The sequence below is a fragment of the Macrobrachium rosenbergii genome, chromosome 6 (assembly GCF_040412425.1).
Source record: "Macrobrachium rosenbergii isolate ZJJX-2024 chromosome 6, ASM4041242v1, whole genome shotgun sequence".
NCBI lineage: Eukaryota > Metazoa > Arthropoda > Malacostraca > Decapoda > Palaemonidae > Macrobrachium > Macrobrachium rosenbergii.
This window is the reverse complement of record NC_089746.1, coordinates 19,548,602-19,562,760: the sequence shown is the minus strand read 5'-3', so window position 1 is coordinate 19,562,760 and position 14,159 is coordinate 19,548,602. Positions and strand designations below refer to the sequence as shown.

The window sequence follows — 14,159 nt, the reverse complement described above, 5'->3', positions numbered from 1 at the left end:
CCAATACCGTCAGAAATTCTCTTACAACTGTCAATAGGTTTAGATTTAATGTGGCAAAATTTAGATGCCGGAACTGAAAAAGCATATCTTCAAAAAATATAATTAGCCTTTTCGAGGTTACTTTACTGAACCTGAGGAACAAACTAATTTCACTACTAGTAATAGCAATAGTGAATTTTTTAACCCATCATTCATTTGTCCTTCATGTTACCTCTCTGTCATTTGCATAAACTTCCTTTCTGCGAGACACTCACCTGTTCAAGCTCGGGCGTGAACCTGACGGGTCGCAGGTAGTAGCAGATGACGATGACGTGCACGAGGTTGATGAGGACGAATATGGCATTCCAGAGGAAGGTGTCGAAGGCGCACAGGATGACCCAGCCCCACAGGCTGAAGAACATGCAGCCGATGGTGAGCGTGATGCGCAAGTAGAGGATGCCGTAGATGCCGTTCGGGGCCAAGTACGACAGGAAGAGGAAGATGTTGGCCAGCTGGAAGTAGATGTGGTTGATGGGCAGCCAGTTGTAGCAGACGCCGAACTCCCCGAAGTCGACCCCACCTCGCGCGATCACCTCCCTGATGTCGAAGGTGCTCGAGAACGTCGGGTCGACGGTCGAGGGCGCGGCCGTCGACGTCGCGGACCAAGAGGGGTCGCTGGCGTCCATCGAGCCGTCTGCCGTCCCCGTCGACGACGGGTTCGACGGCGTCAGGGAGGAGAGATTGAACCCCGGAGAGTCTTCCTCGGTGAGGTTATTGAAGAGGAAGATCGAGGCGATGGTGGTGACGAGGGGCTCCAGACCTGTGCCATTCAGAGCCATGGCTGGTCTTTCTTCGTCTTGAAAAACTTGATGTCGAGTGACGATATTTATTGCAATCTCACCACTGAAAGCGCACACACGATAAATTTGTCAAAAGAAAAAGAAAACTGGCCGGGGGGAGAACTTCCGTCGTGACTCTTCTCTAAAGGTAGTAATTACGAATGCTTTAAAAACCACTACAGAAGCTACAACATCAAGAAATGCTAGGCCAGGGGATCACGAGGACGACTATCAGACGTGACTAACAACGGCGAGCTTTGCTATGGAACTATTGCGACTCGTGAGCGTGCGAAGACTACCGTCTAAAAATAAAGGAAAAATCAAAATGGCTGGCCGGGAGATGTCTGTATTATGCACAGTGAATCCAAGCAGGATCGATTTCATCAAACAAAACAGCAGGGCGTCTAAGAGGACTCATTTTCCAAAGACACAAGTGTGACTACCATTGCTACGACTATTATTACTATTGTTTATTATTATGACATCAGTCCTACGGGACAGAGATGCGTTGCAAAGAAGTCTCTTTTTTTTTTTTATCTTTCGCTCTCAAAGCAACAGAATAGTTCCTCGGGAACTGTCGGGGGAAACATTTAAAAAAAGCGAGTGGAAGCAGCTTCTTACTAATCACTTATCGACTACGTTTGTTTGATAATTAACGCTAAGTTCATTTAAGGCTCATTTAAGGGCAATCGAATCTATGTTATTACTGGTAACGGGACATCGAGGGGGGACTCCGCTACGAGGAAGCTTCAACAACGATCTGCGTGTTGGGGAGGAGTGGGGATTAGTTGAGGGGCGTCAGGTAACAACTACTTCTATCACATCACAAGGACTGTATGTATATACATCAGGAGACGACTTCTTGACTAAATCACGAACTGGGATAACTGATGATGGCTACTACTGACAACGCTAAATGGCACTTCAGTTACTCGGTATCACTTGGGGTTTATTATTCATACGTGAAGCCACGTGGGTGGGTTTCAAGCATCAAGGGTGAAAAAATGGCTCGTGAATCTACTTCTCCTCAAAGCGAATAATACTGTCCACTTCGGGACAAATTTCAAAAAATTGTGGTTGGGTGAAAATTGCATGGACAAAAATGACCTTCCTTGGCAACAATACCTATCTATCAAAATCTAAAATTTACGAGTGGAGGGGCGATGTGGGTGGAAGCCAGGAGATTAGGGAAGAGTCAAATTCTCTACAGCAAGAAAGGTAAAATACTGAGATTAATTCATGGGCTCTTACACTTTATGAATGGCTAGCAACTGAGTATTTCAAATTTCACTTTTTCATTTTCAGTAATGTGCATCCCAATTTCCAATTCTTGACAGCTATTCACAGCGACGATACAATCCACTTTCTGCGAGACGTTTCAATTCAATTCACTATTTCGGACATCCGCCACTTCCAAACTTCGCAATTATTTGTAAAATGACACAACAAACACGAAGAGATCAACAAACAACAACGTTTTACATTAAAAAAAACAAACGCTGCGATTGTCACTTTAGTCCGAATGCGCTTCGGAGGTCTGTGATGAATGCCTGAGGCCGACGGTAAGGAAATCGCCTGCTAAGGACGTGAGACGGGCGATGCGACGGCCTGTTTCATTCGTAATCCAGAGACACAAAAACAATGCCCTCACAGGACCACCAAAGTTTGGCAGTCAAGTGATGAGGATGACGAAGGCAAAGGAGCTACGCGATAGAGTGACGTCGTTTACTCTCTCTCTCTCTCTCTCTCTCTCTCAGCTTCTTCGACTAACCGACCTTCAGAGGCAGGTTCATGAAGGACCTGGAGACAGCGACGTCATGTCTCTTGGAAACGTTTCTCGACCTGCCACCTGCCGATACCTGAAAAGAGAGAGTACTTGTCATTAATATTCCTGCCCTTTTTATAAGATCTTCGTGTGAAATGCATTTTTTAAGATATCACTGTGCGAGACAGTGAGGTCATCACTAAAAGCATACAACTGAAGATCACAATAATTTTTTTTTCTGAGAACTCGTGCGAAGTCATCATTATTAAAGGAGTGTAACTGGAGCTGAAAATAACATGATTCATAGACTGTCATCACTTATTTTAAATAACTAGACTTTAGGCCAGTCACGGTGCATTTGCACCTTAAAGTAAGGATGTTTCAAGTAAAAATGTGTTTGCGTGCGTGTGGTGAAAAGACATTAATATATAACTACTAACCAAAAACACACGAACCATGGGGAGGAGAGGCTGTTGAAAAAAATAATGTTTATGTCAATATTCAATCCAAACAAAATTATATAAACAAACATGAATAGAGAGAATAAACGAGTTTTTGTAAACGATAAACTAATAAAAGAAAAAGTAAGACTTACGAGAATAAACAATACTCTGAACACCTCGTATGAAATATGAAACGATTTTGCTTAAAAACACAGGACAGATGACAAAAGGGAAAGAGCAGTATGGGTATAAAAATGATGATGTGAGGGTATAGTCTCTAGTCAATCTAAAGAAGAAGCCGAGAAGTCTGAGGGTACATAGAAAGTAACTCTGGGGCAGAAGACGACCTTGCAAGCCACCCGACAGATGCAATGCGGAGTTGAAGAGGTGAGGTGTAGATGATAGCCGTCTGGAAAGTGACGTTTATGTAAGCACGCGAAGATCGGAGAGTGGTTTGAGCTGAAGCAGGTTAAGACAAGGGAGTGTTCCGTCTCTCTAGCCATTCAATTTTTACATAAGTAGGAGGAGGAGGAGAGGAATTAAAAAATCAGAGGACGTAAACGAAAGTTTCATTTGGGAATGCATGTAAATAGGAAAGACAGATGTTTCCAGACGACAGAATCGATCAAAATTACCAGAGAGAAGTTGCAGGGTACGGTGAAAGTAGAAAGCATCAGCAAATGTTATGGCGGTAAGTTAATGCCCGTGACGCCCGATAGTATGGACGGTGAAAGAAATGAAGAGGTGGGCTCATACAAGTATTTAGGAATCACTCTGTAAGGGATGGGAAAGTTTTCTATAAGGCGAATTGCTTGAAAACGTGTGAAACATCAGTACGTGTTAATGTATGAAGATAATTTTGAGCCCATTTTTCTCTGCGAAAGTAAAAGTGGACACTTAATGGAAAAGAAAGTAAAATGTTCTACATTATCTAGATATATGTCTTATAACGAGGACTGAAGGGGTGAGAAGCTTTCAACTCAAAAAGGGCAGCACGAGTATCGAGGTGGTTTGGTCATGCAGACAAAGGAACAGAATAGACTGGGTTAAAAGGGCGCATAATTCAGATCCTACAGAAGCAGAGGAGCCAAGACTTGATAAAGAAATTCTGACAGCCGGCCAAGAACGTTATAATGGAAGGGACAGAAATACCAGCACAGAAAGTTTGCTTGCAAAATACAGAAGGCTCAGTATATGAATTACGATATAGCATATTTGTCAAAAATCTACAAGAGAATAATTAAGATTATACAAACAACTGCAAAATGAAGGTATGGAGAATTATCTGGACTACCATAAGGCTGATCAAACGTTCAATTACAACAAGGTTGAGTGTTTGCGAAACAGATTTTCATCGACAATATACAAGAAAATAAGGAACCATTTGATATCAATATACAATATAAGTACGGGAGTAAAACCTCTCTCTTATTTGTACTGTATCACGATTACACCTTAGAATAGTAAGCAAGGATAACATACAAGGTAAAATATAAATAACGCAACCAATCCATCTCCTCCTCCTCCCACCCCCAACCCATTAATGGAACAGGGAAATCTGCAACCACGAGGACGCTTGGAACGAAGCCATGGAAACCGACTCTGTAGCTCCCACTTCGGCACAAAGACCTCCAAAGGGAGACTGACGAGCCCACCTGCATGACCCCGGTCTGTGCGTCCTCAAAACGCTTCCAGTATTTACCCTTCTGACCTTGCCATTCAATTGCATATCGTTCTCCCTTTCAGAAATCCTAAGATTCATTTTCTTTCCAGCTGTTTTCTCTAAGACCACGGACTTTGTTCCTCGTTCTGGTAAGTTTTGATATTTTATGGTAAGGATATTTCTTAAAATCTCTGAATTGTTATGGACCAATTTCTTTCTTTTTAAATTTAGTTATACAAAATTTAGTTTAAAAAGTTAACTAGGAAAAAAACAGTTTCTTATCAACAAATAATTCGAGATACGATCATAAATTGCCATTAATGTGTATGTGAGTATGAATGTGTGTTTGAGAGAGAGAGAGAGAGAGAGAGAGAGAGAGAGAGAGAGAGAGAGAGAGAGAGAGAGAGAGAGTCAACTATAAAATTACAAATACCACTGTTAAAGAAAATTGTGGTAGTAGGAATGCAGCAAACAAGGCTTCTGTAATGAGAGAGAGAGAGAGAGAGAGAGAGAGAGAGAGAGAGAGAGAGAGAGAGAGTCTTACGAGCGCGACCAAACGCGTAATCTTTTATTAAAATGTCAACAAATTATACGTTTCGAAAGTTCAAATACGGGTTCTTAAACATCCCAGATACCTTCAGGGCCACGTCAGTTTTTCATCTTCGGCAACTACCGACTTACACGAGAGAGAGAGAGAGAGAGAGAGAGAGAGAGAGAGAGAGAGAGAGAGAAACGACCTAGAAGTCTTGAGAGGACAAGAATAGCTTCACGTGGTAAAAGGTTCAATAGTACCGCATTCCCCAAGTACTTCGGCAGAGACGGTCTTGGCATGTCCTACTGAAGCTCAAAAACACTTCCCTTTATCACTCAAAACACAGTTACAGTTCAGAAGGTTTGACGATTTCCCACGAGATACGGCAACGTTAAAATCCTATTAAAGATTCCCGCGCTCGTGCAAGTGATTTGCATTTGCAAATATACTCAAGCAAACGTCATGCATTTGTAAATATATACAGTATAATAAATTCATACATTTAATATTTACATGCCTTAAATACATTCTGTTTGGAGAGGTATATTTACGAATGATTGATATATATTTATATATATATAAATTATATATTATAAACATATACTATATATGTGTGTACGTATACAGAGAGAGAGAGAGAGAGAGAGAGAGAGAGAGAGAGAGAGAGAGAGAGAGAGAGCTTCATCTGAAAACTTCCTTCTCAAGCCAGCCACCAAGGCTCTTAAGAATGTCGTCACATTATCGTAAACAGAAAGGCAGCCTCTTGAACTGCCAAAGAAGAAAAGACTTAAATTTAAGGAGATACTTATCAGGCGACGAATAAACTTGTACTCTTCAATGACACTGTGTGTCCATCACTGCATAAGACGCCATGAATAAAAAGACAACAGGAAATACTATATATATTTAGCTCATTGCTCAATTTAGCTTCACAGGTTTCTTCAGACAAGCTTTGGATTTTTCTTCTCGCTTATTTTTTCCCCGAGTCTTATAACCTTTATTGAAGATGCAGAGAGGCCTATCAAAGCCTTCTTTTCCGCACTTCTTCCCTTCTGGCCTGGACTAGAAAAGGACATAACGTTCCCTGTATCTTTTGATTTTGCTCTTTGAAAGGACAGTCATGAAATTTCGATGCCACAGAACAAGTAAGGAAATCAAAAAGCAAAACAGCGAAGCGTCGCAAAAGGTCAATTAATCAATAAATGAACCGATGAAGTGTATTCCTAGAAAACTCCGTTCTTCTAATACCTTTGCTTTTTCTTATCTCATTTTGATATGCGCATCAAGGTATACCATCCCCATACTTTATCATTAATTATCTCCCAGTTCTTTGTGATACAGTTTCAAGAGCTGACTGTACCAACGCCACTTGAAGGTCATTCGCAGATTACGGAAACAATAAACGGAAGCCGAAACTAGATAAGGACAGTGTTGGGAACAAGAGGAGGGGAGAAATTTTAAACCCCCAGGATATGTTCTTTATCCAGTATCAAAATTATATTTAAATTTGCTACCGTATTAAAAATGCTTCCGTATCAAGCATCTCGCAAAACACACTACATACCTTTCAAACACATATGTTTAATAAATGTAGAAAAGGATGTTTCCCGTGATTGGCCCAAAAACTATTGTGGAAGTCAACCGTGTAAAATATAGAAATTTCTGTCTCACGCCGGGATCGAACCGAGGTCCTCTAGGGTGAGAGATGAGCTGCTCTATGAGAGAGAGAGAGAGAGAGAGAGAGAGAGAGAGAGAGAGAGAGAGAGAGAGAGAGAGAGAGAGAGTTTGATAAATTCAGCAAAGGATATTTTCCGTAACTGACCCAAAAACTATCGTGCAAATTAACGCATGGTAACGTGTGAAATATATAAATTTCCACCTCATGTCGGGATCGAACAGGGGACCTTTCGAATGAGAGATGAAGCACTACGAGAGAGAGAGAGAGAGAGAGAGAGAGAGAGAGAGAGAGAGAGAGAGAGAGAATTAAGGCAACACCTTTAAAATCACCACCTCCTCCTCCCTCTCCCCCCCTCCTCCTCCTCCTTCTCCTCCTCATCATCATCATCATCTTTTCCTGGTGGGGGCCACCCCTCCCCCTCCCCCGCCTCCTGCAGCCACTAACGCAGACGGTAGGGCGTGCTGTGATGAGGGTATGGCCGAGGAGGTGATTAAAACGGGGTCGGCTCATAACTCCCGCTCCCCGTAATTACCGACTTGGACAGTTTCGCCAGAGACAATGGGGCCGTGTCGGAAAATGCGCGAAAGAGTCGGGCCTCAGATGTCTTTGCCAACCGCACACTCGCTCAACTCGCAACTCGCTTCTGTCAGGAGTCAAGCGCACACTTCTCAACTTTGCGAGAAGTGTTTCCTCCAAGTTTGGGATTTTTTTTTATTATTATTAACCGACAACGTGAAATAAAGGGATCCAGGAGAGAGAGAGAGAGAGAGAGAGAGAGAGAGAGAGAGAGAGAGAGAGAGAGAGAGAGAGAGTTAAAAAAGTTACGTATACCTTAGTTTAACCAGACCACTGAGCTGATTAACAGCTCTCCTAGGGCTGGCCCGAACGATTAGACTCATTTTACGTGGCTAAGCACCAACTGGTTACCTAGCAACGGGACCTACAGCTTATTGTGGAGTCCGACCCACATTATAGCGAGAAATGAATTTCTGACACCTGAAATAAATTCCTCTAATTCTTCATTAGCCGGCCGGAGACTCGAACTCGGGCCTAGCGAGGAACTGGAGAGAGAGAGAGAGAGAGAGAGAGAGAAGGGAAGTTTTCTCGTATTCAAAACTGTGATAGCAATGATGCAAATCTCCACCAGAAGGAAACACAAACAGGCTACACCTTCACATAAGATTTCCTTCTTAAATATTCAAGGTCCTTCAAAATCCTTGTAATTAAGCATTGTAAATCCTTAAAGCCTACGTATGGCATGCACAATCTAAAGGAACAAATTTCGACCTTGAGTTAGGATCATGTCATGACCGAATGAAGAAAGTTCTCCTGTGGCAAACGGTTCATCTCAAAATTCTTTCACCTGCATTCCTTAATACTCATTTGCCTTTCCTTAGAATTATCAATCAAGTCGAAACTTTAAGATACTGTCGACCCTGTAAATTCCAATAACAAAAAATTGCTTTCTTTTCCCTAGTTAACAGTCAGAGAGGAGAGAGAGAGAGAGAGAGAGAGAGAGAGAGGTGAATCCCCTATAAAAACCTTATATGAACGAAAGAATAAAGAGTACCCGAAATCTTTATCAGAATCCTCAAAAACCTTACTGTGCGCTACTCTTGTGGTTTTAACTCGAAAACCGACGAATTAATATGATATATGAATGGCACCTTCGCCGTGCAAGCGCATTAAAAACATCCAATTTGTTTGCTGCATAGCCAGATTCAGCAATGTTTACACACTAGCTTTAAAATTAGAAAATGCATAAACGCTGTTTGAAAATTACTGATTATTATTATTATTATTACTACTATTATTATTATTATTAGGAATAATAGTAATACTAGTAATACTAGTATTAGTAGTAAGCCTTAATTGGCAAAGCAGAACGTTACCAACTAACAGGCACCAATTCTAGAATAGAATGGAATTTAGGCGTACGGCCAAGCGCTGGGACCTATGCGGTTATTCAGCGCCGAAAGGGAAACTGACAGTAAGACGGTTTGAACGGTGTAACAGGAGGAAAGCCTCGCAGTTGCACTATGAAACAATTATTTGAGGGGTGAAGAGTCAGATGGAAGGAAGAGAATTTGAATGGGGGTACAGCAAAAGGACTGAAAGGAGTGGCAGCTAGGGGCCGAAGGGACGCTGCAAAGACCCCCTTAAGTAATGCCTACAGTGCATCACATGCGGTGCACTGACGGGAAACAAGGAGGTAACATAAAACCACAGATAAACATCAACGCTAAGAAAAGAATGCGACGGTAGAAAATCCTCAAAAATGTAATTACAGACTGAAAAATTAAAGCTTTATTCTGAAACTCTAAGGTTGCATCTTCGTCATACTCTCACCATCCCTTAATCCTAATTTGGGAATGAAGCAGAAAAACTCTATAAAAATGTGAATATAAATCAACTTTGAAAAACTTTGAACCAACTACGATTATAGACGTTTGAGCGATACTGATTATTGGAGGCTTCAGTGACAGTTGGCTTCGTACTAGATAAATTTACCTACGATCTATGACGAGTATAAACATCGATGTTATAGCCAAAGCCAAACGCTTAGTATGTGAATACGAACTTTATACCATTTCTTCGCAGTTGCTTAATGAGTGAATGAGATGCGTGCGAGCACACACCCACACCAGGATATACCTATGTACTGCATACTGAACATTAATTAAAACAACCGCAGCTGTAATTTCGTCTTATCCACAAATACAAACATGAACATGTACACACACACACACACACACATATATATATATATATATATATATATATATATATATATATATATATATATATATATATATATATATATATATATATATGTGTGTGTTAAACAGAACCCTAAACTTAAAAGGAAAAAAAAAGCGACGAATGAAAGAAAAAATGTAAGGATTTCTTCCACTTTACCTTTTCATCTATTCCCGAATCGAAAAAGCAGCATAAAGAAAGAGGAAGTGGAGGGCGAACAAAACGAAAAGGGAGGAAGGGGCAGGAGGTGGTGGAGAGGAAAGGGGGGGCTTTTTAGAGGAACGTGCGTGTGCGTGTGTGTGTATGTTCAGTAGACAAGTTCTTTTCTTGTGGAGTGTGTGGTCGGTGGTACGGCCTTAGGCACTGCAAATGGAGACTCGAGTCTCTCTCTCTCTCTCTCTCTCTCTCTCTCTCTCTCTCTGTGTGTGTGTGTGTGTGTGTGAGACCACACTACACAGGACACCTTCATTTAAAGAATTATCTCTGTATTCTTCACTATATGTGAGACATCATTAAAAATCATAGTGATGAGTATCAGCATGTCAGCAGCTGTGATAGTGAAAAAAAAATTGTGCTGGACAAAGATTATAAAAGAACGCATTAATGAATGACGCAATAGCATAACGAGCAAAAGTCAATCGTCCTGACACAAACTGAAGGCTTTAATTAATAATGAAAACCGTATTTTAAAACAATGCAATGTTTCTGTCATCAGCATCTAAATAATACTGCCATAAGAAATGTATTTTATTACTGACTGAACAAAAGAATAGAGCAATGTCATACATTGCCACCCTCAATACACTGAGATGCCCACAAGAAGATAAAGATCATTTATTTCATGATATCTACTGGAAAAGAAGAGGTAGTGGATGCCTTTTATATGAAGACTGACCTTCAAGATGAATGTAATGGGGCTTTTTTTGTCACAGGTCAGATGACACGGCGCTGTGATTATTTCCTTCGCTCTACTGCCAAGATTTGTCATTTTCTTCCTGTTCATGTTTTCAATTTCTTACATAACACTTCTTTCTTTAAGTGTCCAAAGAGCTGATCATCGCTCCAAGTTTCACGAGGTTTCACTGAGGTTTCTTGTGTACATGAGTTTATGTGTATGTATACATATAAACAATTAGTAACCTACACTTCTTTTTATAATCTCATACAACTATTTGTAATTTCGTATTTTTTCATTTCTGAGCTCTAAATGAGTACAAAATCACATTTTAGTTTTAAAAATAAACGTCAAATTAGATGAAAAGTCAACCATGCGGTGGAAGGAATAATTTCAAGACTACTGTTACAATGTGAGTAAATACTGCAAAAATGTCTGTAAGTTGAAAGGTCCTTTGTCTTAACAACGAGGCACAGCGTTGCAAAATACTAAATAAAACAAAGAAATAATATAAATGTAACGTGGGATGAGAAGGAAATAACAAATACTACCCAAAGGAAATGGGAGAAAGAACAATAAACAATGCAGCAAAAGTGATAAATTAAGAAAAAGGGAAGTGTTTCAGCATTATGAAAACAAAAGACCAAGAGAATTACCGGTGACGGAAACATCGAATCCATAAAACTGATAAGAAACAAATAGAAATTATGCGAAAGGAAAAACGGAAAACATTAAAAATATATACAAAAAAGGAAACGTCCATCACATCGTAAAACGTTTTCTGGGGGGAAAACAAAATAAAAAAAGAATGAAAAAAATTACATAAAGGTGAACATCTGCATAGGAGGCGAACGATGAAATAAAACTAAACGAGGCAACCACGAAACTAATCTAAAAGGAAACTGTTTATCTGCAGAGCAAATTCTCTTCAAGGCAACGAGAATGAAAAACAGAAATGCAAATAACAAAAAACCAGTTAAAATACAATAAAGAATAGTAAATTGACGAAAGGCAGACGAAAAATACCTAAACATCGATCAAATAATTAAAAGATGATCATAAATATGAATTAAAGAAAATAAAACTGGCGAAAAAGAAAAAACAAAATAATAAAATGCATATGAAAAAATAAAAAAATAAAAAACAAAAACTCCAAAAACAACCGATTAAGGACTAGGAAGAATATATATTAAAGAAGGGAATTCCGGACCCCCAAAAAGAAGAGAGAAAAAGTTTGACGTATCGCACATGTTCACGTCAAAAGTTGGCCCAATACCGCCACCGGTCACGTCCATCCTCATGTCAACAGCGAGAGCAATGTGACCGCCCCGGAAATGGACCAGCAACAAACAATACCTGGTATATGCTGGACAACAGTGACCAGATGGAAGGGTCCTCCTGCCCCTGACTTCTGTGATATATATATATATATATATATATATATATATATATATATATATATATATATATATATATATATATATATATATATATATATATATATATATATATATATATATATATATTAGATAGAAAGATATAGTTATATATATATATATATATATATATATATATATATATATATTAGCTGACCAACCGGCACTACCCAAGGACACTGAATGACAACCAATACTCTCTCTCTCTCTCTCTCTCTCTACCCAACTCTCCCTCTTCCTCTCCCTAACACCCCCTCTCTCTCTCTCTCTCTCTCTCTCTCTCTCTCTCTTTCCTGTTAAGATAGTTGTTAAGATAGTTGCTTCAATTACATTGCCCAGCATTTTTGACATTGTAGATTTCACCCCTTCTCACCCCTCATTCCTATCGGAGCTGAACTTGGACTTGAAGGGCATCGGGAGTGTTACTATTCGTCTCAGCAACCTCAAAAACTATGGATCAGACACTAACATCTGCGTTTTCAGTTATTTTGACTTGTCACCCGCTTCCCACCGCCACCCCCTTTGGTTACAGTGATGTCTTATCTACACTTTATTCTTTTAGATATTAAGTCATGCATATACCAAAATGAGGTATGATAAATTCGTGGACTTCATTCAGTTACTAAGTCTACGGGCAGAACCATCCCCGTTTCAGGGAAGCCATTCCACTCCCACCCACTTTGGTACCCTTGGGTACTAGTGATGTCTTACCCCCACAGTATTCTTTTCAAGACAGGAAGTCATGTGTATAAGAAGTTTAGTTGAAATTGCTCAATGCATTTCAGAGTTATGCTGGAACAAACACACACACACACACACACACACACACATATATATATATATATATATATATATATATATATATATATATATATATATATATATATATATATATATATAATATATATATATAATATATGTGTATGTGTATATATATAATATGAGAGAAAGAAATCAATGGATGAGTTATTTTTACGGTGAAAAAAATTATAATTACTGAACCTTAAACCACCTGAAACCACCTGAGAGAGAGAGAGAGAGAGAGAGAGAGAGAGAGAGAGAGAGAGAGAGAGAGAGAGAGAGAGACATAATTATTGAACCTAAGACCATCTAATATATATATATATATATATATATATATATATATATATATATATATATATATATATATATATATATATATATATATATATATATATATATATATATATATATATATATATATATATATATATATATATAGAGAGAGAGAGAGAGAGAGAGAGAGAGAGAGAGAGAGAGAGAGAGAGAGGAATACACAAAAATTCGCCCCCCCAACGACGCCCCTCAAAATAAACTGCGAGAAAAGACAAGATGAAAAGATTACGTTAACAAGCTGTACATAGGAGTCCATACATACAAGACCAAATTCCTGCAGACCTACGGTATGACGCTAATGGGGCAGAGCGGTGTTCTATGAAAGATAGAAGACTCTTGAGCCCAACTGTGAAAACAAGTTGGGGGGGGTAAGTCTGCTCAACAAAGGCGGAGGCGGCGCTGGATTACCTCTATGCGCGTCCGTTTTCTCGTTTGAAGTTGACTCGAGGCTTCCGCCTTCTTGTTATCAGTTTGGAAAAGCGTACTTCCAAAACACCCTTAAAGGCATACTCTTACAGTTTCCTTGGCTTGAAATTTCTCTCTCTCTCTCTCTCTCCAGTTTTCTATCACAGATTCCTCTCTCTCTCTCTCCAGTTTTCTATCACAGATTTCTATCACAGACTCTCTCTCTCTCTCTCTCTCTCTCTCTCTCTCTCTCTCTCTCTCTCTCTTTCAAGATTTCTATCACAGAGTCCTCTCTCTCTCTCTCTCTCTCTCTCTCTCTCTCTCTCTCTCTATCATAGAGTCCTCTCTCTCTCTCTCTCTCTGAGTGTGCTATCATTGTGTCATCCAATTTCCTTATTACATTAACTCTTATTACATTCATAACTTCGTTTTCCTGGGAGATTAAGGAATCGGTAAGATTGATTCCTGAGACACTGGCTCGTATTCCTGATTCCATATTGCTCCTGAAACACTGACTCATGTTCCTGACTCCATCAATAATCTATCTTTAATACCCGAGTTCACTGTTTAATGACTTCACACAATTCAATGGTATAAAATACTCCCTACAGCAATTACAGCAAAATA

At 39.5% G+C, this 14,159-nt stretch overlaps 1 protein-coding gene across 17 annotated transcripts in view; it reads right to left on the bottom strand.

Annotated features, from left to right (window-relative positions):
* LOC136839275 (popeye domain-containing protein 3-like) overlaps nucleotides 1–14,159 on the bottom strand; it is a 465,954-nt gene that overhangs the window by 418,520 nt on the left and 33,275 nt on the right. For all 17 annotated transcript variants that reach the window (XR_010853282.1, XR_010853283.1, XR_010853281.1 and 14 more), the window contains exon 2: nucleotides 255–2,677. Coding sequence is in view for 13 of the 17 variants with exons in the window: in XM_067105090.1 (XP_066961191.1) it covers nucleotides 255–818 (564 nt within the window). In the remaining 4 variants the exon portion in view is untranslated. The remainder of the gene's footprint in view (nucleotides 1–254; nucleotides 2,678–14,159) is intronic.